Source organism: Centrocercus urophasianus, unplaced genomic scaffold (assembly GCF_019232065.1).
Source record: "Centrocercus urophasianus isolate 14NV4802_14NV808 unplaced genomic scaffold, USGS_Curo_1.0 seq_19, whole genome shotgun sequence".
Taxonomy (NCBI): Eukaryota; Metazoa; Chordata; class Aves; order Galliformes; family Phasianidae; genus Centrocercus; species Centrocercus urophasianus.
The window spans coordinates 5,574,382-5,598,240 of record NW_024884744.1 but is presented as its reverse complement, the minus strand read 5'-3'; the positions used below and the strand labels follow the sequence as shown (position 1 = coordinate 5,598,240).

The 23,859-nt window shown below is 36.2% G+C and overlaps 1 protein-coding gene across 12 annotated transcripts in view; it reads right to left on the bottom strand.

Annotated features, from left to right (window-relative positions):
- Window positions 1–346: 346 nt before the first annotated feature.
- The window catches only part of NAALADL2 (N-acetylated alpha-linked acidic dipeptidase like 2), a 387,619-nt gene continuing 364,106 nt past the window's right edge, over window positions 347–23,859 (bottom strand). For 10 of the 12 annotated variants that reach the window (XM_042820506.1, XM_042820505.1, XM_042820504.1 and 7 more), the window contains one exon: window positions 8,072–16,862. In XM_042820506.1, the coding sequence (XP_042676440.1) occupies window positions 16,664–16,862 (199 nt within the window). In that variant the 3' untranslated portion in view covers window positions 8,072–16,663. The other 2 variants (XR_006169131.1, XR_006169130.1) reach the window with 2 other exon arrangements.

Sequence of the window (23,859 nt, the reverse complement as noted above, 5' to 3'; positions counted from 1 at the left end):
AATAATCTTTGATTTTCAAATGTATATTAATGGATCAATAGTCTCCTTTCTTGCCATATACACATCTCTTAAATTATATCATTATTAAACCTGCAGAATGAATTTGACCTTAACCACTGAGCATCATGTTTTAGTATTAGTGGTTTTGTTCTTCACAGCAATTGGGAAATAGAGCCAGACGTGCTGAATGACATATTCCTATCTTTAGAGCATGCCTTTACTCATTCATTCATTCATTCATTCATCCAAACAAACAAACAACAACAACAACAAAAAAGCCAAAAACAAACAAAAAAACACAAAAAACCAACAACAAAAAAGAAACCAAACAAAAAAACCCCCACAGTTAGAAAAGCATAGCAAAAAGAATTTGTATCTTTATTTTTAAACACCGAGTTAATGCTGGGATTGTAAAAATTTGATATTTAAACAGCAAAACTGAATTCATTTGTGCTTCTAACATGGCAGAGAAGGCTTGAATTTGAGTAATCATATATTTCTGGACTAAGAGTATGGGTGCAGCCATTTATTTCCACATCTGTTTTAAGAAGGAAATGCATAGCTGAGTCCAAATAAGAAAACAAATCACATTAAAAGGTAGCGTAAAGGGTTGTGTAAAGTGTAAAAGGTAGTTCTTATGAAGTGTAATGTCTTCAATCATGGACAAACAAGGCTTTGGTCTAAAACTCCACTGCAGGATACCACAAATTAACTTGGCAACAGGGCAATTTTATACAATGTTTCATACCAGGAAGAAAGGCAATAAGATGAATAAGAAAGGACTGATCTGGAACGCAGAAATAGACTTGCTGAGGTAATACAGACCAGATCACCGAGACATCGCCATGTGCTGCCAAGAAGAATACCATGAGGAAAGGAAAGGGAATGCTTTATGCTGGAAAAATTCATTGTGAGATAACAATAAAATGTAACTGGCCATTATTAAAGAGATGCTTTGTTTGGCCCAAATTAGTGGATTTGATTCAAGCTGTTTAACAGTATCAACATAATTCTTCATTTATATGTGTGAAAAGCAATAATGGAAAGTGTTATTAGAATAGCGTCAAGCCACAGTGTCCTTGAAACAGAGTAGAAAACTTCTGCAGGAATTTAAATTACACCAGAATAGAAATCTATGCATAAAGAACTATGAAAGAAAAAGAAACAGAGAAACAAGCAGGCTACTTCGAAATAAATGATTATTTGATTATTTTTGTGTGTCTCTTGCTTAGAATACAGCAACTTCATTATAAGTTTAGGAGCTATAAAAAGTTACACGGGATGAGATAAAATATTGAAATCTAAAGGTAGAGGCTTCAGAGAAACTACTTTCTCCTCCAGACACCAGCACCAGGAGCCACTGGCTGCCTTTTCCTTTAAACCATTTTGCTTATAGTTGACAAGATTGGGCTCTGAATTCTTGCTTTAGTTCTATCCTATCTTTCTGTGGATGAATTTTTATTGTATTTTATTTTGTGGATGGTGCTGTACTTAAATTAGGTGCCAAGTTGGAATTTACCTCTAGGATTGTTCAAATAATTATTTAAAGAATAAGCAAATGTATATTCATATAAGGATAATAATTAAAAAAAAATACAGCTAGTGCTCCTTGTGAGCACTGTGAGATAAGAAAACACTATTGTATGCCTTGAGCATATATTTCTGTCTTATGTTACAGCCTAAAGCACCATCATAGAGCAAAGAAATGAGAAATTTTAAAGGCTACTGAACGCTGGAGATGTGAAATCAGCACCAGATTATTTAGCACGGGTTCTTAGAATGATATATAGGGAAGCTGCAGTGCTCAAGGACTCTCCAGCACATATTTATAATTGCAGCATTTGCTGGGTTTCTGCGTAACAGAACAGCCTAAAACAGAAAAAGACAAAAAGAAAATAAAGCCTCCCCCGGTCTTCTGAAGTGACTCATCACAATCTCTCTTACCGCTTGTTTCTTTTCCAATGTATCATTACCTTTTACTTGTATCTGCTTTCAGGTTCACTGATGCAAAATGCTGATCGTAGCAGTTTTCAGTTATGCTTTTCTGTCTCTATTTCTTAAAACCAAGCAGAACAATACCAAAGGGTTTAATGAATTAAGCACCCTCATTTTCTGTCAGCTTCACCGGATGATAATGGCATTTAGTCACTCTCGGATCTGCAAACTGAGTTGAGATTTCTACTAAATTGAATCAAGTTCAACCTTGAGAATTTGCTTTGGTTTATTTTAAAAAAAAAAATGCATGGACATTTATTTGAATTTCATTGTGCCCTCTGGACACTTAAACACTTGGACAATTCTAAATTACTTGGAGGAATCTGCCTTACTTTATCTGAATCATGGTTATTATTTCTTCTTAAGAATATTATTCCATAACAAGTAGTGTCATTGCTGCACTGGAAGCTTATGAGGAAGTTTTGGCCCTCTTCTATGAAGGAGAGTTTGGAAACATATCAGAGCAGAGTGCTAGGACCATGGACACATGGCCAGGAAATGACATGCTCTTCCACCTTACGTGATTTAACCGAAGAAAGAATGACCTCTTCTCAAGATGCTGCTGTCAAGGGGACAACAGCTCCACTGAAATTAAATTCTAATGGTAACACAGGCAGAAATATCAGCTGTAAATCAAGGAGGCTGTTTAGTTCAGCTTGCTAGAAGGCTCGGACTAGTCTGAAATTTCATGTCAAGTTGCCAGATTTATAATTATACGAGTGGAGACAGAGTCTGATCTGCCGTCTTTGATCTGATAAAATATTCAGGCACATCATTTTCAACTTTAAATGCCCACGTCCCCTCTTTCAGAATCAAATTCTTCCTTGATGATAAGAAGTCCAGAGTTGATTCCACTGACTCATACAGGGTTTTCCCATTTACTCTACAGTCAGTGGAGTGACTGTAGATTTACATCAGTGTAATTGGGAGTAAAAGCTGGCTTTTTAAGTCTTCTACTTCTATTTTTAAAATCTTCTCTGTCAAGTTTCATAAAATCAGATGTGAAGATGAATTTATTGTTTAAGCTTCTTTTTCCTGCAGGCAAAAAGCTTAATCATTTTTTTCTACTGACCTTGTCTTGTCTAAAGATGAGTCAATGAATCAAGTTATGAATGATATATCATGAATAAATGATTTATGCCTGGTCAGATCAAATATGATGTATTACTTAGGTCCTTGAGTATTATCGCATATAAAGATTTATCTGAAGTGTCATACAATTGGTCAGGGAGAGAATTCTTAAGTCTTGGAACATCCTCTTGGAGAAAAAAAAAGAAAAAAAAAAGAAAAAGAAAAAGGGGGTATGTAACTGTTCTCTGACAAGAGACATTTATCTTGGCAAAAATCTGCCTCTGACAAAGGCTTAGGAAGGACGGTCCAGGAAGTATGGCTCTCTGCTGGAACGCAGGGGGTCCCAGGTATGCCTGTTTTCCTGATTCTTTGCAAAATCCTTTCATGTCTGTAGAGTGTCATGATACAGATCAGAGCAGAGACATGGATGTGCTTAAATAAGTCATTATTTCTTCTGAATAAACTTATTTGCTGGTTTAGTATAGGTGTCTATCTTAGTGCTCATCGTATAGATTATCCATTATTGACTGCTAACAACATTAGAATGCAAACATTTTCTGGCTGAAGTTTTTCAGAAAGTATCACATAACAGCAGTAACCACTGCTCCATCTTACAGAAGATTTTATTACATTCATAGCATACCTGTAAAATAGTTCCTCAGGCAGACTGCATTAGAAATCTCCAAGGTGTGCAGGGTGAGGCTTGGTCATAGCACTGAATGATCTTCAGAAAGCAAACTGGTGCTGAAAAGTTATTAGAATATACAAAGCCTACAACATTCTGAAGAGATAAAGAGGTGTATCAACTCTCAACTTCATGCTGTTCGTCCTCACTGACATAACACACCTTCCCAGCTACACTTGGTACCCTAACATATTCGATCACCAACCAAATCACACTTCGTTATAGAATGTTCTAGTGTCTACTCAATGAGCAGCCAATCATGGACACATTCATTTTTATTGATTCAGGAATTACAGAATGGTAGGCACTAATATGTCATTTGAAGCAAATTAATGTATTCTGAAAAGGATTTGTTCTCAGAAATATTTATAGAGAACAGAAAAGTTGTATAATTATTCTGAGATCCCCGTATTCAAAAAACAAACAAACAAACAAAAAAAGCAGTAGAACCAGCAGGAGCTGAATGGACAGGTGTTTATTACATATAGAATTTGTAAGCCTCATAGAAGTAATGGGGCCAACCCTCTGGCAAGTATTTTTGCACTGTTCTGTCACTGGAACTAAGCATTTGCATTCAGTTTACATATTTGCACCGACCAGAGTAAATTCCTTGGATGGCTATAGAAGTAACTGAGGCAGAATTCCACCAGTCTAAAAGTACTCAGTGCGAGATACAAAGGTAGCTGGGGGAAAAAAAAAAAGAAACCAGGATGCTGCAAGCTGCCACTGTAAATATTTCTCTCAAAATGTAATGATAAAATATCAGTGAAGTATGCTATGGAAAATCAAGATAAATTCTTCATATATTAATAAAAATGTTACATGTCACAAGTTTATGTATTGAGTTTTCATACTTTAAAAAGAATTATTTAAAAAGCTGCCTTTTTATTTGAACTGCTGCTTTCCCTGCTATTTCATAATAGTGAATGATAATGAAGTTGTCACTTTACATACAGGATAATAAATTGCCTTATTATGAATACCAGGCTATTACTTACTCATAGGGCCCTGATTATGTTAGGCTAGGAGAGCATGACAAGCACTTTATGAATGGCAGAGTCCTAAAAGTGAACTCAGTTGGTGTTCATTAGAGGGTCATTCTGCTAGCATTTGTAATGTGAACTTCACAAGTGGGGGTATCAGCTCATTTTTCTTGCTCACTTCAGAAGTAACATCTGCATATCAAGGTCTCCCACTACAGCTCTGCATCATCATTTAGGATAACATGGTGATCTTTCACTTTAAGAAATGCAGTGACACATGACATATGTGGAAACTTACTCAGCTAATTTGACCATCTTTCATGTGCAGTCCCATGCTGACAAACACCTGCCTGTCACCCAGGCTAGACAAATCCATCTTTATGGATCTCTGTTATTATTCAGAGGAAAAACACAAAAATAAACCTAGAAATGTCAACCTTTTGGTGGTAGGTGCAGACAACAGACCCTTTTCTCCTGGCTTTTCTGGATGCTGCATTCTAGTTTGGAATTCAACAGCTCCTTTTGATAGGTATTAGATATTTCAGAGTCTGAGTAGTCATATGGCAGAAGGTCTTCTCCTGCTTTACAACTTACACATATCAGTGCTACTTGATCTTAAACCACCATGTTTAACCTTAAGGTTTTTATTCTCTCTTCTGTAACAGCCTCCGTAAGTTCATTCCATCAATTCAAAGGCATTATTTCAGACATTTTGTCTTCAATACTGACGTAAAATTATCCCTTTTTGCTTCACTTTACATAATCATTCTACAACTTTCATTCTAAACTGCGTGATCAAAAGCTATGTGAATGCATGCTGTTTTAAGCTTTATATTTTATCTTTCTATATTTTCAGCTGTTGAAGTACATCTCTAACTACAATTTTCATAGAAATCACACTTTCCCTTCTTCCCGTAGAAGAGACAATGACAGAGTTCTTATCTCACCTTCTCAAGTCAAGGCTAAGGGATACAGAATGCCACTACCTGGCATTCTGGTTTGAATTATACAGTATGAAAGCAGCTTATGCTTTCGGGGTGGCAGGTAACTTTTTGTTCAAGGGAGAAGTCAAATCTGTAAGTACATTAGCCACTATAAACAAATGACACTGACATTAAGGGGAGGTAAATATTGGCATGGTGTTAGTTCTGATATGTGCTCTCTTTTGTGCAGTAAAAGCAACCCTTACCCAATGGGATAATTCATCTCTGGCATATCACTGACCTCAGCTGAAATACACTGAAGACAAATTCAAGACATTGACTAGAAAACCTTACTAGATTTTTTGTGAAATGAGACTGTCAAGCAGTGTCAGAGAGTGCTTCTCCCATTTGTAGCTCAGCCTCAAACAAGTGGATGAGATCTTCATTTGATGTATGCTGGCAGTCTCACAGGACTGGTCCTGGTTCACAGTACTTGAGACGCAGCCCAGAGCTTCTTCAGCTCAGAAGATTATAAGCAGGAAGAGGCTGAAGCAAGGTCAGTGACTCTTCAAGGTCACTTTGCTGAGAGAACTATCTGCTTTGGTGACACAACAAAAACCTTAATGCTTTTTAAACTCACTTATTTAGATCTAGCTTACCTTATCTAGCCCTTGGACCACTCACTCTCCTTCTTGCCTGCTAGGGAGAAAGGGGGGTTTCTGGGAGAAAGCTGCTGTTACTAAGTATCTCAAAATTGATTCTTCTCCCGGTGCCATTTCCTGCTGATGAAAGATAGAAGGTTAGCTTTCACAGGCCTGCTTTCTCTTTCAAAGAGATTTGCTACTGTAACTTATTTTAGTCTATCTTCCCTTGTCTCATACCTTGACCTTCCCACTATAAACTGATCAGCGTGGGGCGATCCATTCTCACTGGTCACATTCAGAACAGCTTCAGGGCTGGTTAAACAGGATCAGTTTTTCGAGCAAGAATCAGACCTGCACCTTTTGCTTTCTGTTACAGCAAAATCCTCATCGCAGCAGCTGCCTTTCCCAGTGCCTATTTTTGTCGCTCTGAGGACTTTCATCAGGACTGTGCTGGATTCATTGTTTCTGCTTCCATCCTACTCATAAGATAGCACACAAACATTAAACTGTGACAGTGTCAAATTACTCATCACTTCATTTGCATGGTTACTATATCTAGTACTACATATAAAATGCAAATGCCTTCATAATTACACATGGACTCCATTCTAATGTGGATCTCTATGCTACTAGTTGAGAAGGAATAACAAATGCTAAAGATGCTATATAGCCAGCTGAAGGTTAAAGGAAAAAGTGGAGAAGGTGTTTTTATATTTCCATTCTTTCAGACAAATGCATTCTGTACAAAGCTTGGCTACTCAGAGCTATTGTAACACATTAAAAGTATATATACATGTAAATAACATGTGTATATATATATGTATATATATATACACACACCTATATACAAATAATTTTATTGTTCCAATAGATACATGATAAGGGAAAATAAGGTTTAAGTCTCCTGGGCAAGGCCACAGAGGATTCTGATACTAAAGCAAAGGATATTTGACTTTAATTATGTTTTTCAGTGATACTGACTTGCTCAGATCTATCAGTAGGAATGGAAAATCAGATTCTTACACAAGTTGATGTACAGCTTACTTTTATTTTCATGGCACGTTTACATGGCTTAAAGAAAACATATTGTGAATGTTTCACAAATTAGTCCTTGACATTCCATGAGATATTGTAGTCAGAGCCACAGTATGTACAGAACTAACGTACCAAACCAGATTTACATTCTAGCCATTATTAAGAACACCCAAAAGGTATCAATTTTATTTTTAATCGGGTGAACAAAATAGCAATTAAAAAATAGGAAAAAAAAAAATAAGAAAAAAAAAACAACCAACAACCAAAACTATACAAAACTGAAATAAAATATGAAAATGCACATTCATTTTACAATGACACTATTACATTATACCTCTCAAGTGCTTCATTAGTAAAGACTTAAAGTTCTCCTTTATGGAAGGGCTGCTCTGAAAGTCATGCCTCCTATTTTATTTTTTTGACTCATGATGTCAAGAGTTGGTGGTATGACAGCAAATGTTGAATATTCCCAAGAATATTCCACTCCATTTTGTTGCTGTGAGGCAGATGGCAGCAGAGGGGCAGACTGACAAAACAGCGTCTGACATGAAAGTGTGTATAAAGCAAAGGTGTGACACTGAATTACTCCATGTGAGAAAAATGGCACCCGTTGCCATTCACTGACACTTGCTGAACATTTATGGAGATGAAACAGTGGGAGGTGAGTGGTGCATTTCAGCAGTGATGACAGCAGGTCACCTCTGCTGGAGCAGATTTTTACAAGTGCAGCATGCAGGCTCTTGTTTACTGCTGGTAAAAATGGTGGTGACTATGCTGAAAAATAACATTTTGTAGCTGAGAATTTGCTCAGAGAAATAGTTTTTGTGCTCTCTCTTATTGGTTGCTGCTTCCTCGGAAACAAACAGGAGGCATTACTTTCAAAGCAACCTATGTACTCTTAGCAAAGCATGGAATTCTTATTTTCACAAGGTGTCTACTTAATGACTTCAGGACCTCTGATCTACAGGAAAAAACTGATCATCTGAATTTCATATAATCTTGATATTTCATCAAGATTTTCTGAACTAATTGGTCTCTTTCTTCAAATAGCATTCAAAGTTGTTTTCTGCTTTCTTCCCATGTGTTTGGTTTTTGTATGTCTCATGCTGAATGCTTGGGAGTTTGATCCAAAGTATCTATTTTTGAGAATTGTGATTCTCAGAGACATACAGGGCCGATTTCTTTACACTTGAAAGACCAATTATCAGAATATCAGGGCTAGCTATCTACCAACATCTAAAAAGCGTATAATTCCAAGTTTACCTGTCAGATCCCAGTTTCTGAGGTTCTGTCTAGCTATATTTTTCTTCCGTACGCTTCTCCTTCTTCCAAGTTTCTATTACACTTTAATGCCCTGGGATCCATGTTACCAAATCAGCAGCTTGAGAGGTATATGTTACAGCTCACTGGCAGAACGAATTAAAAAAAAAGAAAGCAAAAGCAACAGAAAAGCAAATGAATATAATTCCAAATCATTCAGTGCAATGTACACTATACAAATCTTCATATTCCAGTTCAATTTCTAACTAAAACTATGAATAAAAAAGTCTAATTCACAACCACTTTCAAAAAATGTCTATTATTGAATTCCAGCCCACAGTGCCTTCTGTACAAACACTGTCACAGACTGCAAAAATCATATTCATAGCACAAATAAGTAAAATGTACTTCTTAATCAAAGTACATACAATCTACTTACATTAATAGTTAACGTTACCTTTTCCTTATGCTATGCTATAAATGTACAGTACATACTAAGCAAATTAATGTTGCAAATACACTGTTTTATTCAGACTTGACATTTTATAATGCATTATACAAATCACCTTTCATTGCACATTTCCGCATAATATGATATTTATTGGTTTCCAGGAATCACTGCATCAAGATTATATTACTGTTGTTCAAAAAACCTAGTTACTTAATATTCTGAATTGACTAGCTATCAGTTGTGGTACTGTGATTTTACTACATGAAAATTTGGATTGTAGATGGAATGAAGTCATCATTCAGGCATCCCACATGCTGTGTCAAAGATAACACAAGTTGACAGCAGCTCCTTTGAATACAAAAGGCAGAAATGCTTCCATATTCCGTCTGATTAGTTAAAATCTGTAAGGTGTTATGCGACATAAAAATAATAGTTCATACTGAGACTAACACGATCACTGATAAGAGCATTTGAGCATTAATCCTCAAAGGTACAGCAATGAGCAAACACAACTAGGGATGAATGCAATGCTAATATCTGGCCTTAGGCAGAAGAATATTACTTGGTAGACCTGTACTAAAACCCTCCAGACTATCTGTTCAAAATATCTTTACTAACATGTATCTTACTGCATACAAATAGTTAACACACTTCCACATGAAGTGTTGCTTGAATTCATTATATATTCATTATATATCCGCTGGATATGAAATTATATTTATTTTCCATTTGTTTCAGAATACCAAATCATAATATATGTGATAAGGGTATGCTACACATTGGCTTGCATAAACTGCAAATGGAAAGCAAAGAGAATTTGTATTCATCTTATCTGCTTTAAGTATAAAATATTAAGTACCTCCTTACTTCTCCTCTAGTGCATTCATTGATTACAAGACGTTTCAGCTGTTGAGAACAGGAAATAAGATTACATGAAAAAAACAACAGTGTTCCACTACGTTTCTTCAGAATCTTCTGTACACAGACCGGAAACTCGAAAAATCCTGGAAGTACTTGCAGAGTATCTTATTGAACTTTTTAAGGACACTGGGGTACGGCATCCTGACCTTGGCCAGACTCATCCATCCTACTTCAGAATCATTCAGATCAGTACCAGGACTGTACTACATATAAAAGCTGACTGGGGATACAAGGATTCTATTATAAACTGTGGGAGCACCCTGATAGCTCAGACAACACCTGTAGTAAGTTACACCTGTAATAAGTATTAAGTAGCTGGTGCTAAGAGAACTGAGTGTTACAGTGCCGTATCACCAGTGTGTTCCAACTAGAACAATTTCAAATGAGGGAAAATTAGCAGGTCAATTCAATATTATCACACAACCATATTTGTTCTCTTTAGTGCCTGAAAGCCTAACATTGCCTACTTCCAACGCCATGTGGCAATAGCAGCCACCCAAGCATGTTGTATCATATAAATTCACAGCTCAGTAAATGACTTTCTTTCAAGATCTGTGCTTTAAAATACCACTTCTAATTGCATCAAATAATCCATGAGTGATCAGACAGGAAGACCTTGCATTGTCTTAAGACATGGTAAGCTTTCCATAAACACCAGAGACAGCAGGCATTTAGAAGAAAAACAAAGAGCAAGACTTCATTTTCAAAGGGTTCTTGGAAAATAAATCAGAGATAAGTAGCTTAAACAAAACCAAATAATCTTTTTTAACAAAATGGATTAGGCTGACGAGTAACTATCTATCTGCATTTTCGTAGCAAAAGTTGTTCCACACCCATAGTCTGATTAAATTTCTCACTGTAAGCCCTTGTATTAATTCCAATCTGTGAAGCTCATATGAGAATGTGTACATTAATCCACACTGACATTTATAACTATTCAGTTAACGCTAAATTATAATACATCACTTGCATGTACACATTTATATATTGCCCTGTGGGTTTATTTTAATTTACCAAGAGACTCCCCAGATTCTCCTTAATGTAGTAATCTACACTGAGAGATTTAAACAGAACAGACTAAAAACAACATTCTGTTATTAAAACTTTGGGGAAATTCCACAGACAGTAGCCAAATCCTGCTGACCTTACTCACAAAGAACCGTATCCTAATAAGTGCTCATGGTAAAGTCAGTCCCGCTGAAAGAAACAGACCAGTATGACTAAATGGAAACAAACTTCCAATGAATCTCAATCTACAAGTGTACATATTCTCCACTTACGATGAGTGTGTAGACACAACGAGGGACAATGGGATTAAAACTAAGAAAAAACAACGTTGGGTCTCATAGCACCATTGTTTTAGGAAATATACAGTCCAATGCGGACACTCGTAAATAATTTGTTACTGATCTGCTTCCTCCATGAGTCTTCACTTCAGTATTTCTAGGCACTTCCTTGGTTCAAGTGTCCAAATTCAAGTACGTTTTTATGCATATGGCTTGAGTCTTTGCCATCCATTATCATTTAAAATACTGAAATACAGGAGCCAACTTTTGCTTCTTCTCTAACCATCTTTTCTTTCTCATATATTTATACATACCCCTTTTGTATGCAGCCATTATTTAATGAAAGGTGGCGTGTACATGGCCAGAAAAAAAATCACATGCTGTCATACTACTCGTTTGATTTTGCCAGCAGCTAGTACCACCTCTGGTTAAGTTTCTCTACCATTTTTTAATATTCATTCAGCTTTAAAAAATTTACATCAAAACTTTCAAGATTACTTTCTGCCTACACTGGTACTTATGAGGAAATTTCCTGCAGAAATGATCCAGAAGCTAATTTTTTTTTGGTCTATTTCCATTCAAAAAGTTACAACTGAAAACTTGCAGTTTGTGCATACTCAATAGACACTACTTTGAATTTAACAGATGATATTTCTTTATATTTATCCATTTGGGTTTGACCAGGACTTTTGGCTTTCCAGCATTTTCAGTACAGTAAGCTGTACTAGGAATTAGAATCAAAACTTACCAAACCAGGTGAGCAAATCTTCTACAACCCTTTGTAACTTTCCACTGAACTCAAGCACAATGGGCAAAGAAGCTAAACTGATTCAAACACAGAGCCAGGTCTAGATGTGGTGAGACAAAGTGCACAGGGACAAATACCTCACTGATAGAAGGAAAGTCAGCAAAAAAAAATCGGGGATCTGACATAACAGGAAAACTGAAATGACTGACATGCAATCCCATATCTGTACTGACAGGCAAGCCATTTTTACCATAAATACAACCTTTAATAGACAGTAACTAGTTATTTATTCTCTATTTCTGAGACCTTTACTTGCCATACTAGAATCTCCATCCCATGTTTTATGGACTCAGAGCTCCATCAGAAGACAGTTTCCTATGTTCTGAACATTTGCAATGCTTTATAAGGCTAACTGCACTCAAAATTTGCGTCTCCCACATCTTAAAATGATATTTGTTTCCTATCACTCACCTTTCTCAAAATGAAGGAATACCAATAAAATGCCGGAGAGCCAAAGGGAATGAACACCTTCCACTCTATACTTGTTCCTGAGATGGAGTTCACAACGTTTGTCAGAGATATCCCTCTCTGGGTAACACAGATAACAGCTTACCACATAAGGCTTTTGAGAAACATTTTAACTGTTCCCTTGAAAACGTAGGCCCAGACTTAACTGCATTTGTTGCATTTAATAGCTTTTAAAGCTAGAATGACCCATGCAATTACCTTGCCTGTCATTCTACATAACACAAAATACAGAATTGCACTGAGCTCCCGAAGTCTGGGTAACGTAGATACGTTCACAGAATATAGCTGCCCATGTGCTCTCTGCATTTTCTCCCTGCATTTTCTAATGCATCTTTTGTTCTCAGCGAGTCTCTTAATGTGTACAGAAACCCTGCGACTGGGAACCAGGCTCTGTGAAGATGTCAGAGAACAAAAAAACTAGTCTCTACAACTCCAAAATAATCCTTATGTCTTGAAGTACAAATTTCCTTATATACCTTCCTTATATACTTTCTTCATATGCTTTCCTTTGCCAAGAGTTGACTGAAATGATGGTTATTCTTTGAATGTAAGTTTAATTAACTTATTAACAATTTAACAACTAAGAAATACAGAGAGAGATTTGGAGAAACTGTAACTATGGAAGAATTTTTTAAGAATATTTTCTTATTATGAGGGTGACCGTGCACTGGAACCCATTGTCCAGAAAAGTGGTAGAATCTCCATACTTGGAGATATTCCCAAGAGTACTGGACATAGCCCCTTCCTGAGAAAGCAGCTCTAGGTGACCCTGCATGAAAAAGGGACTAGATATAGACCAGATGACCTTCAGAGGTCCCTTCTGTGATATCTGGGAGGTTGAGCCGTTCCCTATCCACTGCTTCAGGAACTGAGGTCAGCTAAGAGCACCCTTTTACACCTCCCGACTGAAATACTTTCTAAAAGGTAAGTGAAGCAGTGCAAGCTACTTTTTGCATGCAGTTATTATTTACATTGGTGTTTATGCAGATGCATCAAATCATTGCAAGTAAATTAGTATTTCTACCATGTTTTCAAGATACAACGTATTTGTATATTTGTCTGTTTGCATATCTGCACAGACGTGTATATCAAAACAGACTAGTTTTTTTCTGGATGATAAAAGCAATTCACTGCCTTTTTTAAAGTTAGTACTCAAAATTCAGCTCCCATGTACTTACTATTCATCTGAGTTGATTACACTTTAGTTTCTTTATGTACTCTCTAAAATATGCACTAATAAAATCTTATTAGACTTTTATTATCAACTATCTTAACACACAAATGTTGCAAATTGCAAGGATTTTCTGGTCTCTGAGATTATGAGTATAGATTACTCAGCAATCACTGCATTTGTTACACTGTCTCCAGCAGTTGATACTTCTGGAAAGGTAACAGATTTTACTATCGTTTATGCAATTTGCAAGCATTCTGCAAACTTCAAAAGCATTCAGTTCATTTCAAAACAATACAGGAGTGAATTCAGTCTGGGTAAGCAACTATGATTCACTAAAATCTTCTCTTAACTGATATTCCACAGCAGGAAAACTGTTAGAAATAATCCAGATATTTAGGACCTTAGCTTGCAATAACTGCTTTGAAGTAAAAAAGCAGGATTTAAAAATCAGTGGGAGAATATGGCTCAAAAATACCTATTTCAAAATTATATTGATGCAAATATTATCACTCAGCACTCACTTGCATACAATCTGAACATTTGAAATAAAAGCCTCGAGATCTAGAAGTGTGAGATTGCACTGACATCAATGCATTTCAGTCCTTGAGTAGTTCACCTGATTCATCTCTATAACAAGAATATGTGATTGTCTCTAGAAGGGACAGGTACTTATAGTAGTAATGGCTCTTGTGGTGGAGCACATTGAAGTCTGCTATTTTTAAAGTTGTTCTAGAAGGACGTTAGTGAGAAAACAAAATAAATGTTTTAGTGAAGAATTACATGGTTGAGAAATCATACATGAGAGATACTCTTCCCAAAAGATTTCACTGATTTTGCATGAGTACACTTCAGGCTACACTAGAGGAAGTCTTGTTGGGCTATACAGGAAGCAGTTATTAAATTCACCTGGCAGAGTTAAAGGAAGTGATAATCTCCATTTTTGGTCTCTTAATGGCACTTGGCTCTGTATCATTTAAGACCACAGATGACCACCATAATGAGTCACCACTGTAAAGAACATGTTACTAAACACACTGTTAGAAGAGTTGCCTCTATTAGAAAACAAAGTTCAATTTTGGCGCATGTAATAAACGTGCAAGTCAGATGTAGCTACTCCAACCATTCAAGTATTGCTGTAATTAACATTTCTGAACAAAAGGATAGACAAGACTTGGAACATCATAATAAACGTTGCTCTTCAGAAGTCAAACTATCTTTGCAGTAAACATATTAGCAAAAGAATAATCATAAACTCTTGCTTATCTTGCTTATGCCAAGTAAAACAAGGATATAATACCTAAGTTCATGCACACTAAGTGTTGCTGAAAATGCTCTCACTCCAGTTGTGGCTGTACAGCTGCAGAGCCCCACCTCTGCTCAGCCAGGTATGCTTTTGCCCACACTTCAACAACTTGCAAAGAAATGTAGAAACTACAGAAGTGTACGTACCCTACACTAGGATGCTGCTAACAGAGGCCCATTTGCCAACATCTTTGGGAAAACAGAAACAGTGTTTCTGTAAACAACTCTCACTTTTCACTATGTGAACATACACTATAAATGCGTCATTATCATAAGCTTTCATACTTTCATCAAATAGTGCACTTTGAAATTTTCCTGAAGGCGTTTCTTTACATTCACATAGATACTTGAAATGTTTTTCTAATGTTTCCATGGCAAATTGGGTAACAATACATTTAATGTTTCCAACAAATAAATTATACTTTAATTCTAAGAATCTATAGAAAGTTACAATTTTTAAGCTCTTCCCAGAATCATTTGAAATTGTAAAATTCTAAACCCAATAGGGTTTAACAACCTGAAGTGTTTATATATTAAGACTTGCAATACTTAAGGGAATGTTATCCCCTTGGAGGTTTGGGACACTGAACCCCCTCATGCTTTCATTCAGAGCTAACAGTTTGAACAGATTACAGCATCTGCTTGACTTCAGAGGTGTATTCCCGGTTCTGTGGCAGAGAATGATTTTTTTTTTTTTTCTTTCTGACAACAATCCAGGTCCTATATATGCTGGTCAGTACTGGTCAGTACTGGAATAGCAAAAATGGCCAAGTGGTGGAAGATCTAAAATGTTCCCAGAAGTTCGAGCTCTTATTTTCATTTACTGTTCCCTAAAAATTTAGGGAGACCTTGATGAGCAAAATAAAGCTTACAAGGCCTGTAGACCTTGGACTAAGCAGCTCTTTTATTGAATATAAAGATTCAAAATATTTCTGCGTATATTTAACTAATGATGCAAGCTTTTCAAATTGCTTGAAATCATTACATAAATTCTCTCTCTGAGAATTAGTAGAGAAAACAATTCTGTTTCATTCAGAGATGGGATAATCAAAGTTTATCTATATTCTCAGAATTGAGGTATTTATTGTTCCACAGGAGCAAAGATGTTGGATTGCACTGATAAGCAAGTTTGGAGCATTTCCAGATTAACTTCCACGCTGCATACATCAGGAAATGCCACATCCTTCAATTACTTACTCTAAAAGGAGTAAAGAAGTTGCTGAGTTTGCTGGGGAAGTTAAGAAACGCAACAGTACACTTAAGTCATTCCTCTGACAGAATAGGCATGGAAAGCTCACCTGGGCATTCTTCTGGGGTGTCTCAGAACCAGGTCTTCAGTGTATCACAGGACATGCGTGGTACTTTGCGAGATTGAGCTCATAAAAATATACTTTACATATAAAAATACAGCAGACATCCTTCCAAAAATCACTGTTATTTCCTCCCCTTGTTTTATACATTCAGAAACAGACAGTTGAGATACACTGTAAACAGTGCAAAAGACTCTCTTCTGTTTATAAAAACACACATTGCATTACATTTAAGCGCCAACTGAAAGAAAAGTTGAGAAAGGTTTTATCCTCAGAGAAGTTCTGGTCCAAGTCGAACTTTTGTTTAGTGAGTTGTAAACAAATGTCTTGGAATGCAGACAATTCTCTTATTTCTTTCCAGCTAAGGTAGTCTCAAAAACATCAAGTCCTGCTTTGAAGTAAACCTGAGCTGAACTGATGCTGTTCAGCACCTCTGACAAGGCTGCTTGAATGGTCTCATTTGACTGATGTAGTTTGCAGTGCTCCAGTGCCTCTAGCAGTACTGAGAACTGGCTTGTTCTTTCATCTAGCCTGTAAAGAATATTTCTAAAAGAGAACAATGGAGAATGATAAACTTTTTGCTCAAAACAATTGCCAGAAAACATCAAGAATCCCTGCAAGTATCAGTCACAAGTTACAGACGGTACATGCTGCGCACACTAAACCTGACCCATGGCAGACTGAAAGACAATTGCATATTTATTAGGCTTTGTAAACTGCAGCTGTCCATTGATTTACGTGTAAATACGATGAAACATTCACAAAATCTGTGAAAGAAATCTCAAATTCCTCTTTGGCCTTTGAAAATTCCATCAATATCTTGAGCTTATGCCCATCACAACCTTCACAAAGAATTTCATGTCTCAGCTGGACTCCACTTAGTCTTCTCTAAAAATAAGTTTAGTCATTACTTTTGATTGTAGGCATGGAACTTCCTATCTGCTCCTATTATTTATTTCATATTTCAGAGGTGAAATTGCAGCTGTACTGAAAAAATTGGTTAAACTCTCGTTGTCTCTAGCAGCACCCTTAGTTCATCCTTTGTGGACAACACAACAAGAACAATCCATTTTTAATGTCACATACTTGAAGAAAGAAATAAGTGGGATACACAGGTAAATCCTACAAGACAAAATCTGTTTGGTTTTTTTTTTTTTTCCCTATAATAATATCTGCAAGACATGGTTCATTTGAAGATACATGCAAAGGTGATGCCCAAATCCCTGGAAGATTACCTGTATGATGTGCTGAAGGCTCATTATACAAAGCTATTCAATGAGATCCTTTGAAACAGGCTATAAATATCATCTGAAAGCAGGTGTGATCATTATCCTAATTAAAGGAACATGTAAATATAATAAATCTCCACCCAGGGGCTCCTTTGATTGTAAACAGAAGTGAGTGAAATTTGAAACGGAAAAGCTACAAGTGCTCTGGTGCCTCATCACCTTATCCTTAACCACAAGGCAGGGGTTCAGGGCAGCAGAGAAGTTGTTTTTCTGAATGAAACCAGAAATAAATCAGGACAATTTAGATAATCCATTAGTAACCTAATTGCATGACAGGACAGGTCCAATGGTAACAACAAATTAGTAATAAAACTGCTAACCACCTACAAGACAGATGACCACAAAACTGCATCTTCTAAGTCATTCAATTGCCAGCCTGCAAGGAAGAATGGCGATGACACCACAGAACAGCTACAATCTTCTGCCATGTTTTTCGAACTGAAAAGGTGCTTTGAGTAAAAGGCAATGTTTTTCAAAGACTGAAGTTATATCATGGATTGTCCTTAAAGCTTCTCTGTGATATAGTAAACGAAAACTGTGTATGCTGAGAACTAGAAATATTCTTGGTTGGTTTTTAAGGATAGGCTGTGCTGTGGAAAATACTGTAGTTTTCAAAGTGGGGATTGATTTTGCTCCCTCTGAAATCAATTCAGGGACTCCTGCTGAGATCAGTGCATGCAGAATCAGGTTTTTGAAGAACTCTCCTCTGTCATATCCACAGTTCACAGACAGACAGAAGCCTGTTCACAACCCCTCAATGCCCTTGAACAGCAGTGGCAATGGTAGAGACAATCTTTATTTACATTACTTTCTACTCTCAGGAGGTTTCAGACAGTCCTAGCTGGTGGCTGGTAGATGGGAGAGTTTCATATAGGACTCTGCTCCAAATGCTTACAACACTGGCATCTTGATCTATATCTCTCTATTCCTTTGTAGGCTGTAATGTCAACTATTAAAAACATCATAGGCCAACAAACCACCAGCAGAATAACATTTAGTCTTCTAGGAGTCACACTCTAAAAAGAATGATTTGAAGGCTGGAACTTTGGGGACTGCTAAGAAAATATCTGAGGTGAATGGAAACTGGTCTTTTATTTTCATATCTTCAAATGTGCTGTAAACAAGGCACATAAGTAAAAAAAAAAGATGATTCACGTTGAAATTAAAGGATGTTGATACAGTTTAATTCTACTGCTGGGATTCCAATGTCAGGTGGTAAAAGGCAAACTTTCCCAACCCATCTCACCTGATTGCAGTGCAAATCAGCATCCAACGAGAAAAACAAAGTAATTTGATGAATGAATGAGACAAGCAGTCTGTTACCATAGTTTAAAAGAATGTCTTAACCGTTGCAACAGTAATATGACCTAAGAATAGCAGATTGCTTAGCATGACATAACCTATTTTTTGTTTAAATACTTTATAATAATAAGTAGCATTACACAATACCTGTCTTTCTCAGATTTTCTACTAGAGACTATCAATAGGGTCTCATATTTTCCAATTACTTATATTTTCTTGACAGCTAAATTGCCCTTATTGTTGTATAAAATGATTTCTGCCTTTACACACATACGTGAGAATCAATTTCTATAATTCTAATTCTTATCTCTGTGCAGACTTCATCAAACGGGATAAAAAAAAAACCAAAAACGGTAGTCTGGTTTATTACTTCCATGCCTTTAGAAGCCAAAAAAGTGTTTTCATTAAAAAAATTACATAAAAACTAAAACTCAGCCACTACTTTGGCAGGTGTTGTGTGACCACAACATGCATAACGATCCCAAGACACTTTAATTTATACTGTGCAATTACTTAAACATTCTTTAATACAAATTGGTTTTGTAGCCTACACCTCTAAAACAATGATACCAGCCTTTAGCCTATTTGCTTAATTATCTACCTTCATCTTCAACTCTTTTGATCCCATACACGTAATTCTCAGTCAGCCTGATCCACACAGAATGAGAAAACAGAAAAGTGCAGTATCTTACTGATGACACTAACAAAATTACAACAGACATCACTCATCTTAATGGGCTTGTTTCAATGACACATCACAGTGACCTGAAAAGCATAACACTGAAGTAGAAAACCTTATTAATAACTTTAGGGCATTTAAAGAGGTAAAATGTCTCCGTACAAGTGAATCAGCCCCAGTAAACTAAAGCAAAGAAACTTATAAAATGGATTCTCAATGAACCTTATCTACTAACTTATATGAGACCTTTGCAGGCCTAGGAACATACATTACTGATTGAAATAATGCTGGTACAGTTAAATGCCACCTTATGTTGTCACAAATACGGACGTAATGTCACCTTTACTAAACCAAAATGAATTTGAAAAATTCTTGAATGATAACACTAAATAATATAATGACTTTAAAACAACTCAAAATAATTTGGAAATTATATTAGAACAATTGGCCAGTAAAGACTAAACCAGCTTACAACATCAATCTCAATGTGAAAAAGGATTGTTCAGCTTACAATAAAGTTTGCATGTAGGTGATGTACAACATGTATGTTGAGTTATTCAGGTACTTACACGTACATGCTTATCAATGAGTTAAAGTTTGAAATTTTGGAAAGAAAGAAGTTATTAAATTATTAGTACCCTACAGCATGCACATGACCAGAGCAGATGGGGATGTGACAGTCAACCTTTTAAGGCAACAGAGCAGTAAATGTCAGTGTATTCCATCACTGTCCTCAGTCTCCAAAAACTCAGCATGTCATATTTAAGGATCCATTATCTGTAATTTGTCAATAATTTTTGTTTGCTACACAGCCCATCCTTTCTTAAGGGCCATTAATTACCTTCTTTTAGTGCTCTCATTTATAAGGCTTAATTTTTTTTATAGGTATATCTTATAGAAAGATATATTGAAATCATATACTCTCAAAGCTGAGTAGCTGCCAGAAGGAGACGTACTTTCATAGTGTCAGCAGCCAATAAACCATAGGTAATCTGAGCATCAAGCTGAACACTAATCAAAGGAAAGGCTTTTCAAAGGCATCGTCATGTAACAACAGCAAACCAGAAACACTATCCCTGCCAGATAGAAATTTATCTTGCATTAAGAGACTGGAGTATGGACGCCACTAATCGAGGCAATTATGGCAAAGGGGATCTGGTCAGTATGCATTTAATAAAATCCTGGTGGGATATGGGACTGTAAAGAGATAATTATTCCAAGTCTGAATCCGTTCCTGAGAGGTCAGATTATTACATGCAGCACTGAAAAAAAAATCCTGATTTTGGCAGCTGTTTGCAGCATCTCGAGGCTTTGGATTGATTGCTTGCCAAATAAACAGAGGAAAAAAAAAATAAGGCAAACTGTAATGATAGCTGGTTGCAAGACACGTTATTTTTTATTTTCCTGCAGTTATCTCTGATTGCAACACTTTTTTAAAGGTAATGAATGTCTTGTCATAAAACATCAATCTCTTACTGAATTATTGCTAAAGCCTAATGCAATCTAGCTTAAATTTCATCCTGTTGCACCCTGCAAGCCTCAGATCTTTGTCAGAACCTTCAGTGGTCTAATAACCTACTGCAAGGGCTGAACATCAACTTCACCTTTCACTCAGTTTTTCCACTGTTGAAAATCTGCTCAGTTTCCCTAAGTTATTCATTACTGATGTTGGAGTAAATAAGATCCGTCAGTAGAAGAATCACTTCTACAAATTCAGAGCACAGAACAACTTCACAGAATGGAAATGGAAAGATAAAGAAGCATTAGGATGCAACTGTACTTCATAAGTTGCAAGACATTGTTTATCACAGCTAAAGAGTATTCCTTTAATTAATGAGGCATGATTTTCTCTAGGGTTTTACAGAAATTGAGTTAGTCTAGAAATATCTGAAAAAGCCACACAAGCTATTAGCTTGTTCTGCCATAGAGTATTCATCCTTTATATGCAACTCCACATGCACGTAAAAAATCCTTCCATATTTTTTCTGTAATTTCTTAGAACAAGGACCTACATGTTTATACCTCACAGTGAGGTATGCATTAAACTGTATCAACTGTACTTTAAGGAATTATTTACTGGCAAGAACTGGTAGGAGATATACTTCACTAAATCTCAAACAATGCAGCTGTTGGTAACAAATATAAGCATGTTGTTCTTTGACTTAAGCTACCCTTGATTTTTAAATGAAGGAAACAAATGCTGAATAATTTGGAAGAAACTATTTTTTCTTTTAAGGATGTCTGAATCTGTAATACTCAAATTCAAAGCAGATGTGCTACTATTTGTAAGAACTTGAGGGAAGTGAATTAATAAAATTATTTCCAAATAGCTTGCAGCTGATGATCTGAAGGCTTTGTAGATATTTCTGTGAAGCTGTGTAAAACATCCGATTCCTATGGAGGAATAGCATTTATAAACAAAGCTGCAAGAAGTAGTGTCCAATGCTTGTGGCATTAAGCTGAACTGACCTCGATTTCCACCTCTCATTCTCATCCTGACTTGCTTTATCATCTTAAGCAACCATACCATAAAGCCTGTGAGACTACTGTCAAAATCAGAAAGGTCATTATGGTGAGAGTTATTATTAGATAAATAGTTAACAATATCATAAAGCACCCTTTAAAGTAATGACCACAGTTATATTTCTATTACATTCCACAGCATATATACTCAATATTTACAGTTTCAAAAACACAATTAAGATGGTTTTCCCATTAAAGATCTTACCAATAAATTTCTAAGTGCTGTGGCCTAGTTAACACCCTTTGGGAAGGACTATTACAAATGAACTACTTCCCCAATAAATTCTGCTTGTTTTTATACTACTTTTACGAAACATTCCAGCTATTATTTCACACATACCCTTGTGCAATTCTAGAAGTGTGAAAATTGATTTAGTTGAAAAAAATGGAAGAAAATACAAAGCTATAAATGAAGGTATATACACACAGGTCTGCCATTCATATCAGGGAAATTAGAAAGCTGTTTTCCAGCCATGATATAATCTCTAATCATAGTGGTTTGCTGCTTATGCAGGTACAATGAAAACATTTTCATGTTCTCTGTTTACATGAGCCTTAAAGTCAATCATAATTATATCTCTGAAGATGTCTAATTCAGTATTACTTTATGCAGCAAATGGTCATAAAATAGTAAACATACAAGACACCAAATATAGTCATTGATTCGTGGCCATTGTGTATTTCTTATGGAGAAACCATTCAAATTGCCACTCAGATCAGGTGTTTTGAGTATGCATTATACTGACTTCATTCCGCCTTCTCAGCATTAAGAAAGGGCATAATTCAGCATATCAGTCATGAGAAAAATCATAAACTCAGCAGGAATTTTTAAGAGCACTATCAGTACCAGTACTGATCTATACTAGGATAAATGCATTACTCCACACCCAGATGAAAGTTAAGGAGTTGGTATCCCAGTGGAAGAAATTAGGGGGATTCTTTTTGACCCAGTGCACCAGTGACCACAGCTTCATCACAATTAAATCACAGGGGCTGGGAAGTGGCAGGTCAGGATCCTTCCCAAAGTTATGAATAAAATACTTTATTTTCCTCCTCTATCCTTGCTGCACCCCACAGCCACTAGCTGCTGTCAGTTAAAAGCAGCAACTCTTTGTGAAGGTAAGTTTAACTTTTTCTGTGTTTAATATTTGAACTCATCATCTCTAACTTAAACTGAGAAAAACTGAGTGCACAAACACTGCAGAGTTTCAAGGAATAAGGTAAAAAAAAGTAAGAATTTTTAAGTACAAAAAGTACATTTTATCAAATGTCTGCTGGAGAGAAAGGAGAGTGGTCAGAAAATTCAAATAAGCAGAAGGAAACGAAAGGAAAGGAGGACCAAGCTGCAGATAAGCAATGGCAAAATTAAAACAAATAAATAAAAGAGAAAAGTAACGATGGTATGAGTTTCTAGAAGACTGGAAGTGAAGCATAGGAACTTAAAATTCATAGAATAAGAAACAGAAAAACTGCAGTAGTTTGTTTTGCTTTAGTGCACAATAAACACTGGAGTGGCATGAAATTACCTACAATGCAGATTACATTCCTGTGCAGTGCTAAACGTGTCCATGCTATTCTTTTACTGTGGTATTGCTAGCTAGCATCAGTGCTTTTGGTATTCATAGAGAGATGCAAAAACATGGCTCAAGACTTTCAGAATGTAAGAGTTGATTCGCTGATGCACAAAAGACAAAGATGTTCATGAAAGAGAGGAAGAAAAAACAGCTGCTTTCACTGCCACGAAATTGCC